The sequence below is a fragment of the Sciurus carolinensis genome, chromosome 4 (genome assembly GCF_902686445.1).
Source record: "Sciurus carolinensis chromosome 4, mSciCar1.2, whole genome shotgun sequence".
NCBI classification, from domain to species: Eukaryota; Metazoa; Chordata; class Mammalia; order Rodentia; family Sciuridae; genus Sciurus; species Sciurus carolinensis.
Window position 1 is genome coordinate 110,305,778 of NC_062216.1, and position 25,710 is coordinate 110,331,487.

The 25,710-nt window shown below is 52.8% G+C and overlaps 3 protein-coding genes across 5 annotated transcripts; all 3 read left to right on the forward strand.

The window, feature by feature from the left end:
* The first annotated feature begins 232 nt into the window (after positions 1 to 232).
* On the forward strand, positions 233 to 8,720 carry Aqp2 (aquaporin 2). 2 transcript variants are annotated; one of them, XM_047551417.1, is made up of 4 exons: positions 233 to 678; positions 3,493 to 3,657; positions 4,008 to 4,088; positions 4,764 to 8,720. In XM_047551417.1, the coding sequence occupies exons 1-4, from the start codon at positions 319 to 321 to the stop codon at positions 4,971 to 4,973; spliced, it is 816 nt and encodes a 271-aa protein (XP_047407373.1). In that variant the 5' UTR covers positions 233 to 318; the 3' UTR covers positions 4,974 to 8,720. The 2 variants fall into 2 exon arrangements, with proteins under 2 accessions (XP_047407373.1, XP_047407374.1); XM_047551418.1 differs by having other exon boundaries at positions 4,008 to 4,068; positions 4,837 to 8,720.
* Positions 8,721 to 9,795: 1,075 nt separating this feature from the next.
* Aqp5 (aquaporin 5) lies at positions 9,796 to 14,660 on the forward strand. Of its 2 annotated transcripts, XM_047551686.1 has the most exons (4): positions 9,807 to 11,432; positions 12,487 to 12,651; positions 13,068 to 13,151; positions 13,972 to 14,660. In XM_047551686.1, exons 1-4 carry the CDS (start codon positions 11,070 to 11,072, stop codon positions 14,152 to 14,154), a joined length of 795 nt encoding a protein of 264 aa, XP_047407642.1. In that variant the 5' UTR covers positions 9,807 to 11,069; the 3' UTR covers positions 14,155 to 14,660. The 2 variants fall into 2 exon arrangements, with proteins under 2 accessions (XP_047407643.1, XP_047407642.1); XM_047551687.1 differs by lacking the exon at positions 13,068 to 13,151 and having other exon boundaries at positions 9,796 to 11,432.
* Positions 14,661 to 15,071: 411 nt separating this feature from the next.
* Aqp6 (aquaporin 6) lies at positions 15,072 to 25,341 on the forward strand. Its single transcript, XM_047548914.1, is given in 6 exon segments — positions 15,072 to 22,814; positions 23,618 to 23,776; positions 24,002 to 24,082; positions 24,727 to 24,780; positions 24,782 to 24,830; positions 24,833 to 25,341. Coding segments are annotated over 6 exon segments (825 nt in total). The 5' UTR covers positions 15,072 to 22,421; the 3' UTR covers positions 24,922 to 25,341.
* The last annotated feature ends 369 nt before the right edge of the window (positions 25,342 to 25,710 follow it).

The following is a 25,710-nucleotide window of genomic DNA, read 5'->3' on the forward strand; positions in this document are numbered from 1 at the left end:
AACAGGGGACGTCAGTCCTTATCTGGAGGTCATTAATGGGGAACATTAGTCAGCTGTGAAAGCAAAGATGGGGTGATAGACATGTAGGTGGGCAGGGGCCAGGGGTGGGAGCAGGGGCAACCAGGGGGAGAAAACGTATTGGCCTAAACTCCACCTCCACCCCACGTGCCCAAATCCAGGATGGAAGCACACTATAAGTGGGCACAGCCCAGTCACCCAAGGGCCCAGAGAGAGAGAGAGAGAGAGAGAGAGAGAGAGAGAGAACCACAAGCCTTCTGGCCCCCAAGACGCAGGGCAGCCCACAGAAGGCTCCGCAGCATGTGGGAGCTCCGATCTGTAGCCTTCTCCAGGGCCGTGTTGGCAGAGTTCCTGGCCACACTCCTCTTTGTCTTCTTTGGCCTGGGCTCAGCCCTCAACTGGCCACAGGCCCCGCCCTCTGTGCTGCAGATCGCCATGGCCTTTGGCCTAGGCATTGGTACCCTGGTACAGGCTCTGGGCCATGTCAGTGGAGCCCACATCAACCCTGCTGTGACTATAGCCTTCCTGGTGGGCTGCCACGTCTCCTTCCTCCGAGCTGCCTTCTACATGGCTGCCCAGCTGCTGGGTGCTGTGGCTGGGGCTGCTCTGCTCCATGAGATCACACCAGTGGAAATCCGCGGGGACCTAGCTGTCAATGCTGTGAGTAACCAGAACTTGGCCCCTTCCACAAGGGGCAGATCCTGGAGAGCCGCCTGTAAAGGATGAGATGGGAAGGACTGGCTCTGGATGGGGGTCTGGGTGGGCAGACAGAGATAGACAGAGCTAGACAGAGCTGGAGCCAGGAACACAGCACTCTAGGAGAATAAGGGAAGAAAGTGTCAGAGCAGAGGCAGGGTATGGATGGTCTGCTGGATCTTCTAAGCCAAATCTGGAGGAAGAATGGCATCAAGGTTTCTGTTGGAACCCAATGCCCACATTACAGTGAGGACCGGGCCAGAACTCAGCAGGGGACAGTATTCAGAGTAGGCAGGTCTTCTGCTCTGGAGGAAACCTCAGAGTGCAGCCACTAGGTCTTCTGGAGAGAAGAGGGACAGGACCTTTTTCACTGTCCACTGTGTTTGGGTCTCATGATGGTCACTCCTCACATGCCACCCACTAACACCTCATAAGAGTCCTGCCAGGTAGAGATGGGCATACTCACTTCTTAAAGTTGTGAGGCCTGCGATTCAGTGAAAGAAAGCGCCACCCAACCCTCAAACCTGGGCTTGACTATGAGAGGCAAGCTCTTTCCTCCTGATCAACATTCCTGAGCCACCATCCAAACCTTGTGCTACAATCCCAGAAACTGGAACTCAGGAAGGGGAGTGAGGGGCCAAGAGTTCTAGTCTGTCAATACCAGAAGAAGCACCTTGGAAACTTTGGGAGCTGAGGGAATATCAGGACCCTTCCTCTCTCCTGCTCTGTGCAGGTCTGGGACCCTGAGGGGCATGGCAAGCTTGGTCCCCTCAGCACAATTCCCACTCTCCACCCCCATCCCAAGCCAGGACAGTGAGTGCCTCTTTCATGCCCCAGTGTTCTGCATTTCTCGGCCTACTCCATCCCTGGGCTCTGATGTCTCTGAAGAGTCCTGTAGTCTCTGCTCCATCTGCTCAGGAAGGAGTCTTCCTCATGAAAGGGGCAGAGTTGGGGGACTTCTCTCTTCTTCAAAATATAAGATACGATGAGGTTGGGAGCCCAGGGTCAAGAAAAGCTAGAATGGGTAAAGTGATGGCAGAGTGCGCCCATTTCCATTGAGAACAAAATGAGTTCACTTTGCAGTGGAGGGAGGTCCAGTTAGACTGAAAGAGGAACTTCCTGAGAGCATGGCAAAAACTCCTTTTCTGGGCTGGGGTTCAATCCCCAGCACCACAAAAAAACCTCTAATAGCAGGGCACTGGGAGCACTAAAGACCCTGGGGAACACTCACTCCTTCTCCTCCACCATTTTACTGCCTCAGAAAAGAAGGGCTTGGGAAGGGTCTTCAAGATATTTCCCAGTATTTACCATCTTGAGGAACTGGAGAGAACTCTGCCTGGCTGGAATGGGGCAGTAGTGGGGTTGACTTGTCCTGAAGCTAGGGAAAGCTGGATGACCTCCAAGGCTGTCTCAGGTACACTTGAGGACACTGAGAGCCAGCCTGGCCACCAGGAAGTTGCCACAGTTATACATCTACCCTGTGCCAGGACAAATACCATCTCATCCTTGGTACGACACTGTGGGGTAAATTCTGTAGTCCCCCCTCGCTGAGTAGCAAATTGAAGCTCAGCATCTGATTGACACAAACCACAGAACGAGTAAGTGGCAACACCTGGAAACAGCCCCAGAGCTATCTGACACCAACCCATTCCATCATTCATACCATCGCAGTCATTTACTAGCAGGAATGGGGCTGTGGCACTGGCCTCGTCATTTCCAATCCTCATACAGTCTTCCAGAATCTGTTTTGTTACTCCCATTTTACAGCAGGAGAAACTGAGGCCAAAGTGAATAGGATCCTCCAGCAAACCAGAGGCCTCCAAAAACTGTTTGCCTCCAAATCTCTTTTCACGATCCCCTGGAGGCTCTGACATTAAACAACAAAAGAAAGGGTGAGGATAGATTCTAGCAGGACCCCCAGGTGTTGCCTAAAATCTAGGACCAAGGGGTGGGGGCTCAGAGCCTGGAGAAGCAGCGTGGGAGTTGAGAGCTGTCATAGCTTCACCCAGTGCAGTGCCCAGAGGGCAGGGTGCAGAGTACGTACAGGATGACAAAACCCAGAGAAATATCCAGTGCTGGGTGTGGCCCAATTATGAAACTGCCTCTTTGCTCAGCCTCAAGTTCTCTCCTTACCCAGGGCAGGGTCTGGTGGGACCAAGGGCACCCCACGAGTGAAGGCTTCGCCCCAGCCTCCAAGGGATGTGCAGGCAGCAGCCCATGGGCAGAACTAAGGCCAGAAACAGGGAGCTGGCAGAGCCGAGGGGAGAGGCTCCCGCACAGGACTCATGGGGGAGGGGCACATCAGGACCAGCTTCCAGACCTGAGTCCCTAGACCCTGTCCAGGGAAGCCATTTGACCGCAGGAGGAAAGACGCCCAGCTTCCTGTTGCATCAGAATCATGTGGTCTAGAGAGGAATGCCTTCCTGTTACCTGGCCCAGAGTTTCTTGCTGCAGGTGAAGCCTTTTCCCACATGTGGTCCTGGAACAGGAACTCTGGGTCACAGCGTTCTTTTCCTCTTGTGCTGTAGGCACACAACCTCAGCCCCCAGATCTAATGGGCTATGGATCTCCACCTCTGGTTGGGTGCCGTGAGCACACTGGGGTCCACCCCTCCCTCAGGGCAGGGGCCAGGAGGAAGGTGGTCTGGTGAGTCCCAGTGGTGTTCGGGCTCCCGGCCCAGGGACCTCCCTGGGCCTACTGCTGGTGGGCAGGAAGATGGAGCCAGAGAGGGGTGCATGATCTGTCAGTGAACCCTGCTAATTCCCATCCTGTTCCCAGCTCAACCACAACACAACAACTGGCCAGGCGGTGACCGTAGAGCTCTTCTTGACCCTGCAGCTGGTGCTCTGCATCTTTGCCTCCACTGATGAGCGCCATGGAGACAATCCAGGCAGTCCTGCTCTCTCCATCGGTTTCTCTGTGGCACTGGGCCACCTCCTTGGGGTAGGTTATGGCCATAGGTTCAGCATCCTTAGAGGGACAGACCCAAAGACCTTCCCAAAGAAACAGATGCACACACATAGAACTTTCCAAAATGACAGATGCTAAGACCCCCAGAGGGACAAATACATAAAATCCCCAAGAGGGACACAGAAACCAGAGGCTTTGATTCTCAGACACCCTAGAGGGACAGATATCACTCTAGCCTCAAATGAATACAGAGCCCAGTAATTAAATCATGAAATTAATTGTCCATCACACAGATTCCCTTTAGGTCAAGCATTGGAGGGGAACAAGGGCACCTGGCTCTGTCTTCACCTTCCTTCCCTCCTTGACCCGCCTTCCCATCACAGATCTACTACACTGGCTGCTCCATGAATCCTGCACGTTCCCTGGCTCCAGCCATCGTCACCGGCAAGTTTGATGACCACTGGGTAATGGCTGAAACCCTTGCCTTCCACTTCCCTAGCTGTGCCCCAAACTACACACTCCTCCTTCTGAGGCCCTGGGAAGCCTTGAGTTCCACCCTTTAGTACTTGTGTGCCAAAGACTCAGTTTCCCCTCCCTGTCCCCACCTGTAAATGAGGAAAACAATAGTTCTTATTGGCTTAAGTTCTATTGTTCTTATAAGACTTACTGGACTCTTGGGAAAAATAAGGAAGGTTACCAGCATAGAAGAGATACCACATGCCTGGCACTTAGACCTCAGTAAATAGCAATATTTATACCAGTTAACACATATTTTTATTATTTAGCACCTATTTAATGTAAGGCTCTAAGTGCTTTGCAAAGATGAACTCATTTAGTTTTCACAATCCCAGGAGGTAAGCATTCTTACAATGAAAGGGAACTGAGGCACAGAGAAGGCAAGTGGCTTGCCTAAATTCAAGGTGGAATCAGGTATCATATTCAGACAGTCCACTTCAGAATTCACCCCACTACCCCTTGCACTAACAGGTTGTCCCAGGCAGTTCATGTTGTCGTCGCTAATTACATAAATAAGTATTTTACTGTATTAGTGTTATGAGAGACCTGCTCTCCCACATGGAACAGAGAGGAGAGCGTTCTCCAAGCCCCAGACCATCCCAGCGTGCTCTACTCGCCCACAGGTCTTCTGGATCGGACCCCTGGTCGGTGCCATCGTGGGCTCCCTTCTCTACAACTACTTACTCTTCCCCTCAGCCAAGAGCCTGTCGGAGCGGCTGGCGGTGCTGAAGGGCCTGGAGCCGGACACCGACTGGGAGGAGCGCGAGGTGCGGAGGCGGCAGTCCGTGGAGCTGCACTCTCCGCAGAGCTTGCCACGTGGTAGCAAGGCCTGAGCAAGGGACCTCTACAGCACCGTCTCCCCAACGGGGCCCCCAGCCCATCTTGGAAGGCCCACCCTGTCCCTCTTACCATAGCCCATTGCAGAGTAGCTGCTTCCAGGCCAAGGGTACTTCCAGCACCAGTGAGCCCGCAGGAAGGAGCAGCAGTGGGTCAGGGAGTCAGGAGCCTGGTAGATCCCCTCCCCTGAGGCTTCGAGCCACAGCTTCAACAGACCGGCAACTGGAGACTTGGGGACCTAGTGCTGGAGGAAGGAGGGGCAGGCGGGCCAGGGTGGAAAGCTCTGGAGAGCCTGTACCCAGGTCCTGGGTGAGGAGTGCACAAACCCAACCTTGGGGTTCTGGGAATGGTACATTCAGTTTTGCTAGTATGCAAGTGTGTGTTCATCCCGGAGTTTCTTGTCCTCAAGTGCAGAGTTTGCACGCTCCTGAGTGTGAACAGTATGACTACAGTAGTACAAGTCTATGCAGGACCAGGGACATCTTGCTTTTCCTTGACCCTCTCCTCCCACACCTGCAATAAATCCACTTCCTCTGCAGCGGATGAGTCCTCCCTACCAGTCATCCCAGAAGAAGGGGAAAGGTGGGCCCTGATTTCCATGCCTTCCCTTTCCCCTTCAAGAAAATTCCCCCAAGTTGCTGGGCTGGGCCTCAAGATTTGGCATGACTTGTTGCTGGAGGGCAGAGAAGTGTCAACGAGAGAACAGCTCCTTTAGAAATGGCCTCTGGAAAAAGAAGGATTGAGTGGTCAAAGATTTCCTTCTGTCCTGAGGGAGGAATCTTCAAAGAGGGAAGCAGTTATGTGTGTGCACACCTGTGCGTGTGTCTGTACACAACCCTCATCCCCATGGGGGCCCCAGACTCAGAGATTAGCCTTGCACTTGGTTAGAGGAAACAAAAGTCCTTTGTGGGCCCCCGGCCTTTGTCGTGGAGAGGGGAGATTTGCAACTAGACACTTCTTGAAAGGAGACACTCAGTTTCGCAAGTAAGCCCTCTCGCCCAGCACACACCTATAGCTGGCTGGGCAAGGCACTCAGGCATACAACCACTGGCACCAGGCAGCACCCCCCTGTCACCTGCCGTCCTCACCAGGCAGCACTCCTCCCCCCAGGACTCTCTGTTCCCTCTCCTCTGTTTCCTCTGCTGGCTGTGCTCCACCCACTTCTGGCACCCACCACAGGACGGTTATCATTGTGGACAGGGCTACTCTCAGGACCAGAAAAGGGAAATGATTTGCCCAGGCAGAGGCAGGTCTGAGTCTAGAATTCAGGCTTCTAAATTTCCAAACCAGAGCAATGTTTCTCAAATGTGATTAACTGGGATTAAGTGAGATGATGCATGTAAAGATGCTGTGTGAACTGTAATTCTTAATACCATTATCACGCGTTATTAGGTTCATTTTCATTATTTCTGCTTCCTAGGGTGAGAGGAGTATGCAGAGGGACCTGACCCTCAGCCTCCTTTATTTCCTTCATTTGGTGGTCAAAGCAAAAGAGAAGAGAGGTGTAGGAGCCCCAAGGTCCAGGCAGAAGAAGATGGGGCTGGCTCCATCCTGGTCTAGCCTCTGAACTTCTCCTTACCCTGAGCACAGACTGGCAGCTGTCCCACTTCCTTCCTGCCACTGTCCAGCCCATCCGTCCCCTCCCTCCCGCCTCCCTCTCCAGTCTGCTGCATAACTAACCCAGGGAATCACACATACAGCCCCCTTTCCATGTTCTCTGTCGCCCCCAAGCTTTCAAGGCTTTTGTCTGTGTCTGTCCCACACTGTACCAAGCTCCCTCTGGGCACCAGGCAGGGAGTCTATCACGCCCCCTCCAGTCCCTTCACAGATGCGCCCCTTCTCTTCTAGGCTCTTTCTTGTCTTCCTTGACCAGAGCTCTCATTGCAGTCAGAAAAAGACTGCCCTGTGTCATAGATGCTGTGGAAAGGACCCTCCCAAACCCCCACAGCTGGTGACAGCAACTTGCCCTCACTGCTGGGGGAGGGGTAGAGTCAGAGACCACACTGACCTCTGGAACTGTCCTCCTGGCAGCTTGTGTCCTTACTCTGGAAGTTCAAAGGCAGTGAGGTACCTTATCCCCACCCTGCTTCACCCCACCAAAACCCTCTAGAAGGTGCCAAGAATTTCTCTGTGCCACTTCCCGCATTTCATCTCCCCAAAAACTAAATGTGAGGTCCCCACCACTTGTAGCCCCATAATATTAAGGTCAAAGGTCAAAGCAGGATTCTATGTGATAAGAGTGGAAGGGACATTGACAGTTACTAAGCATCTCTGTTCAGCAAACACTATGCTGGCCGACTCACATGCATTAGTTCATCTAATCCCAAAACTTCAGACAGGTTCTGGAAGGACAAGGTCCCCAGCCCCATGCAATCTTTAACTATTTTCAAAGCACTCCCCTTAGAATCTCTGTAATTACCTCCCAATCCTGTGACATAAGCAGAGTAAATACTGTTCCCCCCATCTTATAGATTCAGAATCTGAGGTTGAGACCTGCCTAAAGTCACATAGTTAGAATACAGTGGAGTCAAGGCTTGAACTCTGGTATTATTATACAAAGTCCCATGATCTTTTCACTTTGGCTAGTCCTAGGGTCCTCCTGGGAGCCCTGGCAGAAACTAGAACATTCAGCTAGGCCTGTCCAGTCCACAGTCTTGTGGTAGACACAGACCCTTGGAGAGAGTGGTAGCAGGGTAGGGAGGAAATGACAAAGAACATGAAGCTAGTTTCTGCCCTTGAAGAGTACCCAGTCAGGAAGGTGGAGATCAGCTACACCCAAAGTAAACAGAGGCCAGGCAGTAGATGGACAGACTTCCAGTTAGGGACAGAGAAAGCTCTAAGTTGAGAGGAGGAGGCGGCTGACCACTGGGTCCCAGCAGCATCCATTCCCACATTTCCATTTTGTGTCAAATGATTTTGTGCCAGCAAAAGTTGCTTGGATTTTTTTTTTTTTAATCTTTAAGCTGTGATTCTGTGTGTGTGTGTGTGTGTGTGTGTGTGTGTATATATATATATATATATATATATGTAATGCCTCCCCTCTAGATTGTAAACCCTTTGTGGATAGGCCTCCTTCCAGTTCTTAGTTGGTACTCTCCTATCTTGCCTATGGGTCTTATCTAACACAGTGCTCTCTGCTTACAGGAAGCACTCAATAAATGCTCACTTGTCAATAAGTGCTGTTTCTTCCACAACTTGGACATGGTCAATACAGTCCAGGTGCCAGACGACAGGTTAGGTTCCCTACCATTTCCACCCAGCTTTTAGTTTCTCCCAAGGAATCCAAAGGACAGGAGGGAAAGGGGCTTTCCCTGAGAGATTCCAGTCAGTGCCCCCTGCCACAGTAATGAGACCTGCCACAGGGGGGGGACACATTCCTCTGGGGCTGGCAGGACAGGACCTAAAGTACTCAGCACAAACTCAATTTCAGGACATAAGAGCTCCAGTAGTTTCTTGTAACAACTTGGGGATAGAGTGACCCTGATGTTAGAGAGATGGAAGGACCTCAGGTACAGGTCTAAGAAACAGAATCAGCTGCCTCTCGTGAGTAAACTTGACCTCCCTTAGACTCACCAGGTCCACTCCTGGTGACAAAGTCTGTGTGGCAACCTGTGGTTCCCATCTCAGGTCACTGCGTGATCCTGGGTAAGTAACCTCTGAGTCTAGGTTTCTTCACAAAGTAGCTTGGAATTAAATCACACAGTAGAGGTCAATGATAATGTATAATTTTATAGACTATATTCTGAATCAATAAAATGGTAAAAACAACTTCTTGTCTTTCATTAGCTGAAAAGGACCAAGTTCAAATCCTCAGGTAGAAGTTTCCCCCACTAGTTCAGTCTCCTGTGAGCACTTTTGAGTTTTGCCGGCTCCAAGATGTGGGCGTTTGAGAACTGTGAATTCATAAAGACAGTGTTGGGAAGAAAATATGAGAAAAAAGGTGGAAGGTTAGACTGAAGGCAAATTCAGCAGTAGAGACTGACGCCAGGGTCAATCTAAGCCCCAAGCCCTGAAGAAAATCTTGTATATAGCTGCCATGTCCTGTTTGGGTCAGGACCCTGGGACACATGTGAGAAAGGACAGACAGCCCTCCTGCCTTAAGAAAGATGTAGGGGAGGAGCTGCTCCAGCAGGAAATGCTACAGCAGAGTAGGAACAATAGCGGGATTTCTTTGGCTCCTGTTTTCTTTGGCCTCTTTGCTGCTATGGAGTCTGATACCAGGTCTTCAGCTTTCCTGTGTGTTCCTCCCCTTCGCCTCTGCTGGACAAACTGACAGGAGGCACCTGTTCTCTCCCTCTGCTGCACCCTAGGGTTCAAACCCTCAGGGGGCTTTTAAAATAATGCCCACAGCAGGAGAAATCTGTACTGAGTCTTCCTCTGTGCCAGGTACTGTGCTAAGTGCTTCTCAAAGCATATATGGTGGGGGTGGGGGTGTAGTTCCTTTCCCAGGATCCTGAGGGTGGGTACTTGCTCTGAAGAGCCCTCCAGCCTCATTCCCCACATGCCAAGCCTGGGGATAGGAAGACAGAGGGGTGAGAGGGGCTAGGAACTGCGGGGTGGGGAGAACTAGAAGAAAGTGTTGCCAGTCCAAGAATGAGGTAAAGACAAAAACGAAGGAGACACAGAAATTAAGAGGCAGAGGAAAGGAGAAAAATGAATAGTGACAGACTTAGATTGTAAAAGAAGGAAAGATAAAACAAAGAATAGGGCAGTGTGAGAAAGAGGGAGGGGGAGAATTTAAAGACAGACTGAGAGACTGAAACAGGAGAGGGAGAAAGACTGAGGAGTGACAGACTGAGAAAATGAGCAGGGAAGAGACAGAGGAAGGAGATGAAGAGAGGCAAAAAAAAAAAAAAAAAAACCAAGAACATTAGCAAATGTGGTTCAGAGAAAGACTGACAGGGATAAGCAGCAGAGAGAAATCAAGACCTAGTGAGTGCTTAAAGAAGGACACTAAAGACAGCAAGAGTAGGAGGAGGAAGAAAAGGAAAAACTGAACCCGTACAGAGAGACTTGTGACAGGGAGGCAAGAGAGGCCAAGATCTTCATGGGACTTCAGTGGTGCCTCTGCCCTCTCCTTTGAGCCTCCGGAGTCCCAGGACCTTTTCCCTGACCCCAAACAAACCCGAATTGCCCCCACTCCTGTCTTATCAACAAGGGTAATTCTTCGTCCCCACCTCCTGCAGTGACTTGCAGGATCCCCAAGAGGACTGTGCTCTGGGAAAGCAGCCACAGAGGGCACCTCGGGGAGTCTGCTGCCTAGTCCGTACTGCCAGGGCACGCGGCGTCGAGGATTGCTAATCGCCGGGACAGACTGGCACAGTGCCTCTGATCCCAACGCCCCCGCTCCAGCCGGGGCCGGGCCGGGCCTGGGAGAGGCCCACGACGACCGCACCGCCTCCACCACCCGCTGACAGGGAGCTAAGAGGCGCTGTCCTCAGGGAATCGCATCACTCCGGCCCAGCTGTGGGTGAGGCCGGGTCAGGATGCCCGAATCGCTGGAGGAAAAGGGGAAGCCCGACCAAAGGCCTGAAGAGAAGAAAAGGCGAAGACCACGGACGGAGGTGAAGGCCCAGCCGAGGTAGACTTCCAGAGCGCTGGTCCGACTCCGGAGTCCAGACCTCGCCAAGTCTCCCAGGGAGCCCGGGTCGCACCGCGCGGAGGAGAGCACGGGAGCTTTTCTGAGCACACCATGCGCGGGTACTCCGCCGCGCGGCCCGTCTACACCGCGGCCTGGGTCACGTGGCCCGGGCGGGTCCGCCGCTGCCCCGGCGTGGGGGCAGGCGCGGGGTCCGGGGCGCGCGGGGTCCGGGGCAGTGGCGAACGGGCGGCGGCCGCCAGGTCTGAGCCCTGCGCGCTGCCCTTGCCCCCGAGCGCGGGAGCCGCCCACTGCCCCCCCCGCGCTAGTCCCGCTGCGGGGCGCCCGCCCTCTATATAGCGCGCCCCTGCCCGGCCCGCGCCAGGCAGCCAGCCACGGAGTGGGCGCCGCAGAGCGCACGGCGCCTCGCAGCCAGACCCCTGCCCCCGCCGCCGCCGCTGCCCCGACGGCCTCCCCCTGTCGCGGCTGTTGCCACCGGGGCCCCAAGGCCACCATGAAGAAGGAGGTGTGCTCCGTGGCCTTCCTCAAGGCTGTGTTCGCCGAGTTCCTGGCCACCCTCATCTTCGTCTTCTTCGGTCTCGGCTCAGCCCTCAAGTGGCCATCGGCGCTGCCCTCCATTCTGCAGATCTCGATGGCCTTTGGTCTGGCCATAGGCACTATGGCCCAGGCCCTGGGGCCCGTGAGCGGGGGCCACATCAACCCTGCCATCACCCTGGCCCTCTTAGTAGGCAACCAGATTTCACTGCTCCGGGCTGTCTTCTACGTGGCAGCCCAGCTGGTGGGTGCCATCGCTGGGGCAGGCATCCTCTATGGGCTGGTACCGACTAATGCCCGGGGCAACCTGGCCGTCAACGCGGTGAGTGGCCAGGAGGTTGGGGAAGGGTGGACAGGGAACCCGGTGTGTACTCAGGACCAGGTCCGTGCCCTCTCTTGAAAATGGGTACAACCAGAGGGAGATAGTGCACACTCTTGCCAGGAAGGCCTGAAAGATGACTCTCTGGAGGGACCCCAGCACGCTGGTTCACATTCATCTCTTCTGCCCTGTCCCCTCATGTTGCTTCTACCTGGCCTTCTTCCAGGAGCCTATTGCTTCTCCTCTCTGCGTTTATTCCTCTCACCTCTGAGTTCTCTCCTTCCCCTTGGGTTTCTCACCTCTTGTCAGCCCCTCAGCAGAGCAGTTTTAATGTAACCACCAGAGAGAAATGGGTTGTAATCCTGGGTTTGGGTGACCCTGGCTTCTCTGTGCTTCTTTTTCCTCAGCCATTACACCAGGATGGTCACATCATAACAGGTGTCATGGGGTTTACATTTAGGAACCATGGACATGACCCTCCTCCAATGCATAGTGGTCTCTTAAATATTGGTTCTCCTTTTCCTCACCCCTGCTGCCTCCCTGCTTCTACAGCCCCAGTTTCAGGCCCCCTGTCCCATGTAAACTGGGTTCATTAATCAAACACAGAGGAGGATTTTCGTGGCCATTGTCAACCTGTGAGTCAGCCACACTGGAGAGACGGGTTTGAGGTTGGCACCAACAGCGGGTCAGGCACTGGTAGGAGGCCAGGGGCAGTTTGCAGTAGGCAAACTGGGCAGCTGCCCACAGGAGGGAGGGTAAATGCCAGCTTGTGGGGGCTGGGGTTGGGCAGAGCCGTTGACAGGACTGAGTCCAGGAAAAGCTCCCCTGACACTCTGCCTTCTGGCCACAGGCCTGAGCTTCAAGCTTCTGCATACTGTGAAGTACACAGTCTCTTCAATGAATGGCCTCTCTGAGGCCAGGTACTGGGCTTGGTTTCCTGGTACTCAGGCTCCAGGTGTCTTTGGAGGCTGAAAGCTCTGTTCCTCCAGTCCCAGCCCCAGAACCTGAAGGCAGCAGGAGTCCTACCTAACCTAGCACCCCTACCCCCACCCCACAGATCAACAACAACACATCGCCAGGCCAGGCCGTGGTGGTGGAGCTCATTCTCACCTTCCAACTGGCACTCTGCATCTTCTCCTCCACCGACTCCCGCCGCACCAGCCCTGTGGGCTCCCCAGCTCTGTCCATTGGCCTGTCTGTCACGCTGGGCCACCTTGTGGGGGTGAGTGGAGCTGACATTTTGACTGGGGTGCCACTCGGGGAAGACACTCAGAATAAATACTGGTGACTCAGTATGGCATCCCCTCCAGACTGGTGAGCCCTCAAGTAGAGCTTAGGGCCTAGTCTTCATGCAGCTGGACTGGCCCTACTGGGCCCCAGACTTGATCCACCAGATTTTTTCTGGACTGAGAAAAAATAGGAGCAAGGGGAAGTGTGGTGGGAACAGGACATCAAGCCCAAGCAGAGGACAGAGAAGAGGGCATGGATAGGGTCCACAGTTAAGCCAACAGCTAAGATCCCCGCAAAGAGTCACCAGCTCTAGAAGACTTGGACTGCTTTGTGACCCGGGGGGGAGTCTGGACTCTATGGGAGTGAATGAGGACCCTGCCCTCCTCACCGCTGCCCCCATCTATCCAGATCTACTTCACCGGCTGCTCCATGAACCCAGCCCGCTCTTTTGGCCCGGCAGTGGTCATGAATCGGTTCAGCCCCTCACACTGGGTGAGTCTGGGCCCTCCTCTGGCTCCCTGGCAATGAGGGCCTGGAAACCTGGCAGAGGCAGTGGAGAGCTGACCGGATTTTCTGGATGCTGTGGGCCCAGAGCTTGGGGGTGGGCGTGGGATCTGTGGCTGGAGAGAAGGGGACGGGACACAGAAGGGAATGGGATGTGGCGAGAAGAAAGGCAGGGTTGGATTTATATGGACTGAGCCCCTGGAGACAAGGGGCCAGGGTGTGTGTGGGGGTGTGAATGTCTGTCCCTTTGGAGAAGGAGAGCTGTACTTTCTCTAGAGGTACAGAAGAGATCTGTGTTGATTTCCTCTGAGAATTTTGTCTCCCCTCTGGGAATCTGTGTATCTGTCCTCTCTGATGTTTTATTTATCTGTGCCTGTTGAGGGAGAGATTCCTGTGGGTCTGTCCCTCTGGACAGTCTGTTTGTCACCTCCTTTGAGAGCTTGTGGCTACTTCTTCAGGGGCTGTTTTTATGTGGAGGGGATAGTTCTGCCCAACTCTGTCTGAGGATCTATTTCTGTCCCCTCTGAAGGTTCACTTGTGTCTCTTTGGGGTGGGGCTGGAAAAGATCTGTTCCTGTGGGGATCTATCTGCCTCCTTGGAGAGTCTGTACGTCTGTGATCCATGTCTCTGTCATTGGGGAATGGGGTGTCAGTGTATCTTTCTTTGAAGTGTGAGATCTTTCCCTCCAGACATCTGGAAGTCTGTATGTCTGTCTCTTCTCAGGACCCATGGGTCTGTCCTCTGGTGGGGAAGGTCATGGTCCCTGAGGCATGGGACTCAGCCTCTGACCTCTACCTGTCTCCACTAGGTCTTCTGGGTGGGGCCCATCGTGGGAGCCATCCTAGCTGCCATCCTCTACTTCTACCTGCTCTTCCCCACCTCCCTGAGCCTCAGTGATCGTATAGCAGTCATCAAAGGCACCTATGAGCCCGAGGAGGACTGGGAGGAACATCGGGAGCGGAAGAAGAGCATAGAGCTGACTGCCCACTGACCAGTGTCAGACAGGGGCAGCCCCTGAACCACAGAAGAAAACAGAAGAAAGCTATGATGACACAACTTTCTTCTCACACAGCTGGTCCTCTTGACTGGGGAGAAGGTGCTGGCTTCCTGGGCTGCACAGTTAGAGATGGGAGCAGGACCCCATGATGAAATGCTCGGGTGGGGGTCAGTAGCTGGGGTCTGGTGGGAACAGGGTCTCTTTGGGACAGAGCAGATTGTGCTGCTGGGAGGTCAGACCTCAGAGATTGTAAGCACAGTGCCAAGCTCGCTGGCTGCCCCAGGGTCAGGCCAGAAAGTGGAGGCTGCTATCTGCTCCCCACACCTGCAGTCCCTCAAGAGCCAGAGCCAGGCCTTAGGCGTGGAGAGGTGGACACTCCCCCAGAGCTTCTTAGCAAACTGATTTGTTGAATGCTACCTTATTTATTTCTGGTCAAGGATGCATGGGGTGGGACTGCTGGTGTTTGGGTTGGGGGCTTCCTAATAAACCACTGATCTTCATGTTTTGCCTCCATCTTTCCCCAGAGGCCTCTTGGGATATCTTGGCCCCACACCTTTCCTCTTTGTCATTCCATGCCCTCCCCCTTGATCTCAGTGGGGCACAAAGAGACCCTAAGACAAGTCCTCTGTGGAAAGAAGGGAAAGCTGAGGCCAGGGAATGACTAGAGGACCAGAGAAATGGGGAAGTGGTGGGGAGAGAGTGAAGAGAAGAGATCAAATATAGAAATAGAATTAGAGGCTGGATGCGGTGGCACATGCCTGTAATCCCAGTGACTCAGGAGGCTGAGGCAGGAAGATTGCAGGTTCAAAGCCAGCCTCCACAACTTAGCAAGGCCCTAACCAATTCAATAAGACCCTGTCTCTAAATAAAACAGAAAAAAGGGCTGGGGATCTGGCTCAGTGGTCAAGTGCCCTTGAGTTCTATCCCCAGTACAAAAAAAAAAAAAAAAGGAAGAAAAGAAATAGACCAGGAACAAGGGGTAATTGAAGGCACCCCCTTCACCCCTCTCCCACTCACTTCTCATTCCTCAGTTATGTCAAGTCCCTGCCACTTGAGGAGGGCCTAGCACAAGTGCTAGGGTGTGCCAGTCAGGGTGAAAGAGAAGTAAACCAACCACAGACCCTCGAGATGCTAAGGAGGTGACCAGCCAGTTCTGTCATACAAAGGAGGAACAGCTCTGATCTCTTTCTCTGCACCTTGCTATTTCAAAAAGGTGACTGTTGGGTTCCTGTCTCAGAGGAGCTGCTCCATTCCCCATGACATACCAGAAGCCACTCCTAGCCCAGCCCTTTTCCAGGTCTCTCTCCTGCCACCATCGTCAGTGTTCCCACCATCCTCCCCTCTGTCCTTACCTGTTCTTGTCCTGTGGACACTGACATTACTCAGGAATCCTCCTTAACCTCTCTGAGCCTCCATCTCTTAACCTGAGAAATGGAGATAAAAATGCTTCCCTCACGGGCAGTTATAGGAATCTGATCAGGTACGGGAGTAAGATGCCTAGGACTGACTGGTTCTTTGTGAGGAGAAGGGTGGAAGTCACACAAATGAGCGGTTTAAGACACAGCCCAGCATCACAGTTAAGAAGGCCAGCTTGGTGGCAGATAACCTGAGTTCAAATCTTGTTGCACAACTTTGGGAAACATAAGCTCTTGGAGCTCTAATTACCTCATTGGTAAAATAGAAATGCTTTTACCTAACTCATGGGTTGTTTTGAGGAGAAAATGAGACAATGGGTGGAGATGAGACTCTGCTGCAAACAGGGCCAGGCATCTCGGCGGGTACTCATGTAGTAGTGTGGAAAGAAACCAGCAACACACACGCCTCTGCCCTCCTGCCAGTGTCTGAACCTGTGCTCCTGCTTCTCTGGTATGGGAACCGCTCCCCTTGATCTTTAGTTTTGCCTCAGAAGAGGAGGGGCCAACAGGGCCAGGAGATGTATTAGTAGGGATGGGAGGAGCTACAGACCCTGGCTGGTGAGGCACAGACCACCCAGTGCTCCTCCAAACTGGGTTCTAGGCAACTGTGAACAGGGACCACAGGCACTCCTAACTGCCCCCATTGGCTTATGATAAACACCAAGAGGCCGAGTGTGTGAGAACTGTAGGGTCTTCCTACCCCATCACCCCACCCTCAACTCCCTACCTACCTCCTGCCAGCTGCCCCAGACCCAGGAAGCCAGGCTGCAAGTGCAAGATCTTGCCAGCAGGGGGCAACCTCGTCCACCAAATTCAAACCTGCATTTCCTCTTTCCCAAGTCTTTGGGCTGGGCTCTAGGCAGATGAGGAAGGGATGCAGGGTGGAGGGCACCGGGACCACCAGGAAGCAGCGTATCCCCAGTCCACCCCACCCCACTACCCAGGAGGAGATGCAGAAGAGAGAGGAACTCTTCCCCTTTAGTATCCAGAAGACTCAGATACAGGCATAGGGCTAACTGGAAGGCTGGCCCCTTTCTCCAGCCCAGCAATTCATGTTCCTTTCTCTCACCAGCCCTAAAGGGCAGTGTGATAATGAACAGTAGACCTATGGGGATATACCCTTGAGGGTGGGTGGGGCACCCAGTCAGAGGGAGTTATAGGTCTTGAGCTTCCAGTAGGTAACACTGACCCTGTTGGTGGGCCAACAGAGCTGCGAGCTGTTAGTGGCCAGCAGGGGATGCTGTGCTCCTTGTGTCTGATCTGCCATAAGCCACTGGGTCTGTGGGCTGACAAAAACCCAGGAGTACACACATGCTAAACCTCACATCTCTGGTTCCCTGAGTCCCACACAGACCTTCAGTAGTACTTAAGGGGCTGCCTCTTCTATGTGTGTGCCCCTTCGCTCAGCACAGACAAGGTCATTCCTGACGTACAGAGCCATAGCCCAGCTTTCACTCTCAGGGCCACTTGTGGACCAGCCTATGAATCTGACTTCATGTGTCCTCAGAGAGGCACACACATGTGTAGTCATATCCAAGCACACACATACTCAGTCCTTTCTCTCACCATCTGTGCCACCTGAAAATGGATCCAAGAAGAGTCTATATTTTCCCTAAAAGGCTTCCCCCCACCTCCTTCTCCCCCACTCCTCCCCCCAGGGGCTACCAGTTTTCACCAGTGGAAGGTGAACATGGTGATATGATGGAGATATGGAAGAGGACTGAGCATAAAGGTGGGGAATGGACAGAGCCTGGTTATTTAGATGAATGGACAGGAGGAGGGATTGATGGCAGAATCAGATCTCTCAATGCCTCTCAGGCTCCGCAACCTCCTTTATCAAGTGCAGGTGAGGATATGAGACCTCCCTAACTTTAAATGTTTTGTAGGTAATTAGTGAGATGCTGCACAAGAAGTCACCTTGAACACTTCCCTTCCTGTCATGTCTTTATTCTCTCTCCTCCCCTCTCTCCTGATCTCCTTACCTTCTCCAAACCCTGAGAGGATCTGGATCAGAGATCATGTATTAATAGGCAACTGCAGGCAGCCTGGTGTAGGGCCTTGGCAAAAGGTGTCTGAGCATGAGTGAATTCAAAGCTTGACACTAGGGCCCAGAACTGGCAGGGTCCAGGAGGTGCTGGCAAAGGCAGGTAAAGTCAGAGCTGGAGCAGGCCCCTAAGAATGGAGGCCCACCTGCCCTCAGCAGGTATAGGACTTGACCCAGGCCAGTCATGGTCCAAAGAGGCTCTACTGCACGTCAGCTGGGGAAAAGGGCTACCACTGCACCTAACATTCTTAGCCTCCAGGGCCCAAAGCATGGACTCCAGACTGTCCTGGACCTGCCACAGCAACCAGGACCCTTCTTTACCCCAGCCCTTCTTTACTACAGCTGTCTTACTGGAGAGACATTTTGTGACTGGAAGACACTTTCCTAGATGTCAGCTCATTTACTCCTACCAACACATGGGGACCAGGGAATTATCATCCCCATATTAGTGAGGGTACTGAAGTCACAGAAGCTAAACGATTGGTCAGCAGTGCAGTGCACATGGCAATTGCAAAATGATTTTTTGTTTTATTTTTATTTTATCTGTTTATTTTGAGATAGGGTCATGCTGTTTCCCAAGTTGGTCTTGAACTCATGAGCTTAACACGATCCTCCTGTCTCAGCCTCCTAGGTTGCTAGAACTACAGTCATGCACCACTGGGCTGGGCTGCAAAATGCTTTTACTTGTCTTATCAAAAACTCTCAACAGGGGCTGGGGATATAGCTCTGTTGGAGACTGCTTGCCTAGCATGCACAAGGCCCTGGGTTCAATCCCCAGCACCACCCAAAAAAAAAACAACAAAACAAACAAACCAAAAAAGCTTTCAACAGTATCTCTGCTGTTTGGTGCCTGCTTTACAGGTATAGAAACGGAGGCTAGGACAGATGTGGGGGACTGGTAAGTGTCTACCAAGCACTCCACGGCCCTGTTTGAGGGGACTGAATGGGAGATGGGCTCTTGAGTTACCCTGGGACACCATAGTGCCCCTCATCCATACCCCTTCCTTTCTTGGGTCTTTGTTGAATGACTCCTCTGTGCCAGGCAGGGGTGGAATTCTGCACTAGAACAGGAGAGGCACTTAGGAAGCAGAGAGCACCCCGAATCCCTGGCTCTGCTCAAGCCTGATTTCTCTATGAAGCTTACCCTGATTTTGCTCAGGGGCTGGGTGGGGGTAACCAGGACAGACTTCAAAGAGGAACTGCCCTTAAGCAAAGTCTTAAAGGAGAGACAAGGAGGAAAGGCATTCCAAACATAGTGTGCATAGGGTTTCAAAGCTCATTTTAGGAAACTATGTTTGGCCTCAGTAAAGGGGTAGGATGCATGATGAAAGGGGGTCCTCCCTTCCATGTTAAAGATGGAGTCAGACTTAAACCTGAGGCAATGGGGGGCCATTAAATGTGTTTTAGTTGAGGAGTGATGTGGCCTGTATGACAGTTTGAAATAATCTCTGGACATAGAGGTGAGTGGTGTGGAGAGGCATGGACTGTAGTCCAAGAGCCCAGGAAGGAGTTTAATGCAATAACCCAGAGATTTAAAAAACAAACAAACAAAAACTAAACTGAGTCAGTGGCAAATAGGAATAAGAAGAGGTATCAGATGGGAGGAAGAACCAACAGGAGCCTGGCCTCTCATTGGGAATGGGCTGAAGGAAGAGGAAGTGTCTGGCTGATCCCTGGTTTTGGTCTGACCATCTGAGTGAATGGCAGAGCCACTTGGAGATGGGGAAGCAGGAATCAGCTGGAAGGTGCAATGGGGAGGCCACATGGACCTGGAGTTCAGGAGAAAGGTTGGGGCTGGAGGCCATGTTGAGGTCACAGTCTATGGAGAGTATGAAAGTCACCTACCCACATGAAGCTTCCAGGCACCATCGCACAGAGAGTGAAAAAATCAGTGATCCAGGAGCAAAGACCTGAGTATAAAGGTGAGCAGAAGAGGAGCCAGCCAGAGGCAGAGATAGGAAGAAGCTGTAGATGGCTGTGCCTCATAAACCAACCCCAGAGGCTTCAAGAGTGAGAGGTGATCAGAAGTGCCTGTGCCACAGTGAGTCAAAGGGGAAGAGGGCAGAAGAGGTGGCACGGTGGCCTAGCCAGAGCAGTTTCAGTACGGGGTGGGGGTTAGTGTAGTATGCAAGTGACTGGAAACTTGACTCCAAGCCACAATTTTCCTCTGCCCCAGGGGTACCCAGGCACATTACAGGTAAGAAGTTAAGGGAAAGAAAGGAGTGAAAGCCACAGAGGAGAATGGCCAAGAGCAGGCCCCAGTCACTTAAAGGGAGTTGACACAAGGAGCCCCCGACTTGGATAAAGGAGAAGGGCCACCTCTTTTTCAAAGCCATGGGGACCCAGGGCAGCTGCAGGTGAGCCTGTGACTGAGTGAGAATGGAAGAAGTTGGTGTGGCAGCCTGACTTTCTAGGTAGGATGGGAGGCACAGGTTGGCACTCTGCTGCAGGAAAGTCAGAGTGAGCTGGTATTTGAAGAGTCAGGGAGGATTGAAGAATGGAAAGGAGATTCAACTAGGGATGGTGGAAGGATTGCTGAGCAGAGCTATAGCCCCTGCTGAGGCCAGAGACCTTAAACTGTGGCAGTAATTGACCAGTCTCTCCAGCAGTGCCCAGAAGCAAATGAGGGGGCAGAGAAGTGTGGAGTAGACTGAGGATGGAACTGCAAGGTGGGAGCTGCAGGTAGGGCCCTGGCAAGAGCCTGCTCAGGGCAAGATGCCAAGGAGTCCTCTGGGGCAGGGAGGGTGAAGCCAGGATACCTGGAAGAGCAGAAGAGGATGGGTGAGGGATTTCACTGGGACTGAGGAGAGGAGGAAGGCAGAGCCTGTGGTCTAGAGTTGCGAGTTTTTCCTTGTTATCAGAGGACCTCAGTCCCAGGGAGGACAGGTGTAAGGCTGTGGGAACAATATGCTGAAATGAAACAGACATGAAAGTCATCTGCCTGCAGGAGGCCAAAAAATTTTCATTCATTCAATCATTCAACAAATGTTTATTGAGGACCTACTATAGCCGATTTCTGCAAGACACTACATATAGGGATGAAAAAACTTGGGTTCCTGCCCCCTAAGGGCTCACCACATGGTTGGAGGTTGCGGGGAGGGCAACGTTAACACAACACCCTATGGTGATTGTAGTATATAAAATTGTCTAGGCATGGTGGGAACACACAGAAGGTCCTCACCCAGAAAAGGGGCAAGTGACATGGAAACTGAGCCTTAGAGATATGTAGGAGTCACCCAAGCAAAGAGAGTGAAAAAGCAGGAGCATCCTCCCAGGAGCAGGAGCAGGTGTTCATCTGGTGGCGCCAGAGGGTAAAGGACAAGGCAAGAAAGAGGGACATGGGGAGCAGGAGAAGCAGGATCCCAGAGGACCTCAGTAGCCAGGCATGGAGCTTCCAAAGGGATGGGAGGCTTTGCAGGGATTTCAGCAGAGGAGCAGCAGGATCAGATTTGCATTTTGGAAAGATCACTAGGGCTGCAGTGTGGAGAATTGATTGGAGCAAAGCAAAGGAGCAGAAGACTGACTAAAGGCTGCCCGCTGCAAGAGGAGGGCACAGCCAGAGTCATTGTAGGATTCAAAATCAGCAGGACTTGATTCTTTTAGTGAGTGGGGAAAGGAGGGAGGGAAAGTCGAGGATGCTTCCCAGATGCCACCAGCTGAGTTGGAGACAAAGGGGGTGCATGGAGGTGGGTGGTGAGGAAATGATTTTGAGACAAAAATCAGAGGACAACCAGGTGATCTCTGTGGGCTGGTAGATACAGTCAGAGGCAAGGGCAGGGCAGGTGTGGGTACTCCTTCAACAGTCCTTCACAGATTCTTCTTAGAGAGGAGCACTTTTGTTTGCCTTGATATGCTGTGGATAAAAGGGGAGAGCCTAGGTGTGGGTGAACTTAGGGTCCGTATAGCCACAAAAAGGTTAACCTGCTCGGTATGAGAAAAGAGAGGAATGTTTTGGGTCCTGAGAGGGAGGTAAGGGGGTGGGGGAGGCAGAGAGCAGCAGAAGTGTGTGAAGGGCCAGTGGAAATTCCCACTGGTGGCCAGTGGAGGTGCCCACTGCTATGTGTGTGTGGCGCCTGGTGCAGCTTGAATAGCTATGGAATAAACCCCACCTTCATCATTCCCTTTTGCACCTCCAGGTCCACACCCTCAGTAAAGTTGACTCTGTTGACATCTGTATTCTGTAAATGAAGTTTTAGGTGGGAATGGAGGAGAGAGCTCAATTTCACAACTTGGTTTATGGGGTGCAGAATAGACTCAGTCCATTTGCAGGCAGAGAGGATAGGAGAGCAGAAGCTCCTGGGAATGCACAGGAACCCCTGAAACAGGCCTTGGACTTGGGATCTGAGTGATCTTCCTCTAAGCTAACCTAACTACAGTTGCTCTTGCACCTGCAGCCCTTAGGTGAGAGACCTCTGTGGCAGTGCAAGTCAGGTGGGTCCTAGATTGAAAAACCTCCTGAGAGGTTCCAGCTCAGCACCCTGGGACTTCTCCTTATCTGCTGCCCCTCCCATCAGGTGAGCTCAGGGTGGAGAAGGCACGTGAGCACCTCCCCTCATTCCACCCTGGCACTTTCCACACACCTAGACAATTCCACCTGCAGGCTCCCTGCCAGTCTGACCAGCTCAGTCCTTGGGACAGCAGTGTGGTGGAGAGCTGCAGGTGGGGTGCTGAAGTCTCTGCAGAGTGAGATAGCCAGAGTCAGGCAGAGACAAGAAACCAGGGGAGAGAGGAGAACAGAGACGAGGAATAGAAGAGAGGCCTCTCAAGAAAAGGAGGTGACACCAGGGCACAGACGCCAGAGCATGGATCCAGGGGTGTGCAACAGGGCACACATGCTGGTGTGCAGGCTTTGGACAGCTGTTAGTCGAGCACTGTTTGCTGAGTTCCTGGCCACCGGGCTGTATGTGTTCTTCGGTGTGGGCTCAGTCTTGAGATGGCCCTCTGCGCTTCCCTCGGTGCTGCAAATCGCCATCACCTTCAACCTGGCCACAGCCACAGCTGTGCAGGTCACCTGGAAGGCCAGTGGGGCCCATGCCAATCCTGCTGTGACACTGGCCTTCCTTGTGGGCTCCCACATTTCTCTGCCCAGGGCTGTGGCCTATGTAGCTGCCCAGCTTGCAGGGGCCACTGTGGGGGCTGCTCTGCTGTATGGGGTCACTCCAGGGGACATCCGAGGGACACTTGGAATCAACATGGTAGGTGCAAGGAGGAGCATGTGGTGAGTGCTTGGGCAGAGGGTACCCACAGGGCCAGAAGGAAAAAGTTGAAATAGTTAGTAAAGTAGGAGGGCTAGACCTGAGCAGAAGGAACAGAAAAGGAAAAATTAGGCCACATGCTCACAACTGGCTCTGAGCTGGGCCCTGGGACCCAGAGAAATCAGACTTTGGTCTTCATCTAGACAGAATGGGATTGCGGTGTGAGGAACAGAAGGAAGAAGTCACACAAAAGGGAAGGACCAGATATCTAAGGTTAGTGTAGCCAAGGGAGAGTTGAGCCTGTGGGTAGACCAAGCGGCTCCTATACACATTCATTTTCCTCCCCACACTCCAGCCTGTGTCCTTTGCCCCTCCATTTTCCCCAGGTTCCTCCCTGCCCAGCACCCTGAAGCCTGCCTCACTCCCCACACCCCATTCTCCCAATCACCTTTGTTCCACCTACGTCCCCAGATCTTCTCCTTCCACTCCTACCCACTGGTCTACTCCCATACTACTCTAAAACATGCATCCCCAGCATCTCAAGCCGTCCCCTTCCTCCCACTCCTGAACTCCTGTGCCCCATCCTGAACCATTGGCCCCAACCAACTGGTGGGGTGGGAGAGGTGCCATTCACCTCTGCAGGGAGCAAGTGTCCAGGGATTATATGAACTGCACAGATCTCCTTAGCTCCTAGAGCTGGATGCTGTGAGGTGTCACCCCCTATAACTGAGAACTCAAGGCCCAGGGGGTCACTGTCCTGTGGGTAGAACCCAGGTCCACTCAGCATAATCCCCTCTGCCAAGGTCTACAACAACTCCTCGACTGGCCAAGCGGTAGCAGTGGAGGTGATTCTGACCCTGCAGCTAGTGCTCTGTATCTTTGCTTCCACGGACAACCGTCAGGCACTGGGGTCCCCGGCCGCCATGATTGGGACCTCTGTGGCATTGGGCCACCTCATTGGGGTAAGGGACATGCACACACTGGGTCCTTCTCTGGGGAAGTTACAGGGCCCTGAAGGCCAGGAAGTATTTCTCCTTGAGCTCTTCATGCCTTGGGACCAAGGCAATGTCTAATATTACAAGCCCAGGATATAGCACTGTGAAGTGAGGCTGGGGTGGGGCAGGGAACTGTCCTTTCCCAAGCTGCCTCAAGCCCCCTCACACCCTGACTGGGCACTTGCTCCCCAGGTCTACTTCACTGGCTGCTCCATGAACCCAGCCCGTTCATTTGGTCCTGCTGTCATCATTGGGAAGTTCACAGTCCACTGGGTAAGACCCTCTGCTGGGAGCCACGGGGAAAGGAGAGAAGGCCTGAACAGAGGCCACAGAGATGGAGGGACCAACAGGGGTCCACAGAGACTGAGACAAGGCCCATCAGGTCATTTAGATGTGGGTGTGAAGGTTTTCCTGAACTTGGAGGGCCAGGGTGAGTATTTTGTTTGTACTTCCTGTCTTTCCAGATCTCATAGCCTGAAGTACCCAGTGAACTAGCAAGAAATGGACCAGAGCAGGAGCTGCAGTCTTGGCCCATGTTTTATGTTCTGTTTCCTTCTTTACTTTCTCCAGCTGGACCAATTTTCAAACTTGAATAAAGAAAAAGACAAACAGAAATAGACACACCAGCAGAGACAGAAACAGCAATAGCCAGAACTTGGCTAAAACGGGGGAGTGAGAGGAAAGAGGCAGGAGTGGATGAGGAGACCGGTCACCACCCCTAACCATGGCTGCATAAGCCTGGGTCTGTCTCCTTGGAAGCAAGGGTCTCCTCAATCCTGGGCTCAGGAGGCAGGATTTGTGGTTCTCAATTTATTCTTGTAGGCAGAATTCCTGGTAGGCCACTAGGAAAGTAGGCAAGGTCCTAGAGTTGCCCTATGATCCTGATAGCTCACTGATAGGTACTACTTCTGTCTTAGATATTCTGGGTGGGACCCCTGACAGGGGCTGTCCTGGCTTCGCTGATCTACAACCTTTATCCTGTTCCCTGACGCTAAGACCCTGGCCCAGCGACTGGCCATTCTCATGGCACCACAGAGGTGGAGAAAGTAGGGGTGGAGCCCCAGAAGAAAGAATCCCAGTCCAGTTCAGGGGATGCTGAAGTGAGTATGTGAGACGGCAAAGCCCTTGGTCCTTCAGGCTTCAGAAAGGCGCCGTGCAGTAGAGTAGCTGTCTCCTATACCCGACATCAAGCGTTCCTGATGGTGGGCATATTTTAAAGGGAATCAGAAGGCTTGGTCTCCTCCTAACAGGGTGGGCCAGGGGTGTGTCGGGGGGTGTTGTCAATTACTATCCTCTAGCCTTACATTTCTTTCTTTCTTTTTCAAGATGGGATCTCACTATGCTGCCCAGGCTGGCCTCTTGAACTTGCAATCCTCCCTCCTCAGCCTTCTGAATAGCTGGGATTTACAGGTGTGCATCACATTTATAAAGAATCTGGAAGCAAATCTTCCAGTGCCCTTCCCTAGGCCTTCCCCATCTTGGAGGGAGAGGACTTTATGATGGTTTCCCCTTCTCTCACGCAGCTGGATCTCAGTGGGACTCTGGAGTCTCCAGATCCCTGTCTTTTTTTTTTTTTTTTTTTTTTTTGGGTGCTGGGGATCAACCTAGGGCCTTGTGTTTGCAATGCAAGCACTCTACCGACTGAGCTATCTCCCCAGCCCCCAGATCCCTGTCTTAAGGAAAGGGAATTGGAGCCCAGAGAGCCATTCTGTCCAGACTCTGACCAGAGGAACTTAGGGAGTTCTAACTTCACCCACCCAGGGAGCCTTTGGGGAGGAGAGGATAGGCTTCTGAGAAGAATGAGGCCCTTGGCACAGCCCCTGAGCTCCTCAGAGGAATTTCTCTGTCCTGAGTGTGGTTTGGGGCTGTGGCTTCCCTATCAGACTGGAGGCTTGCTGAGG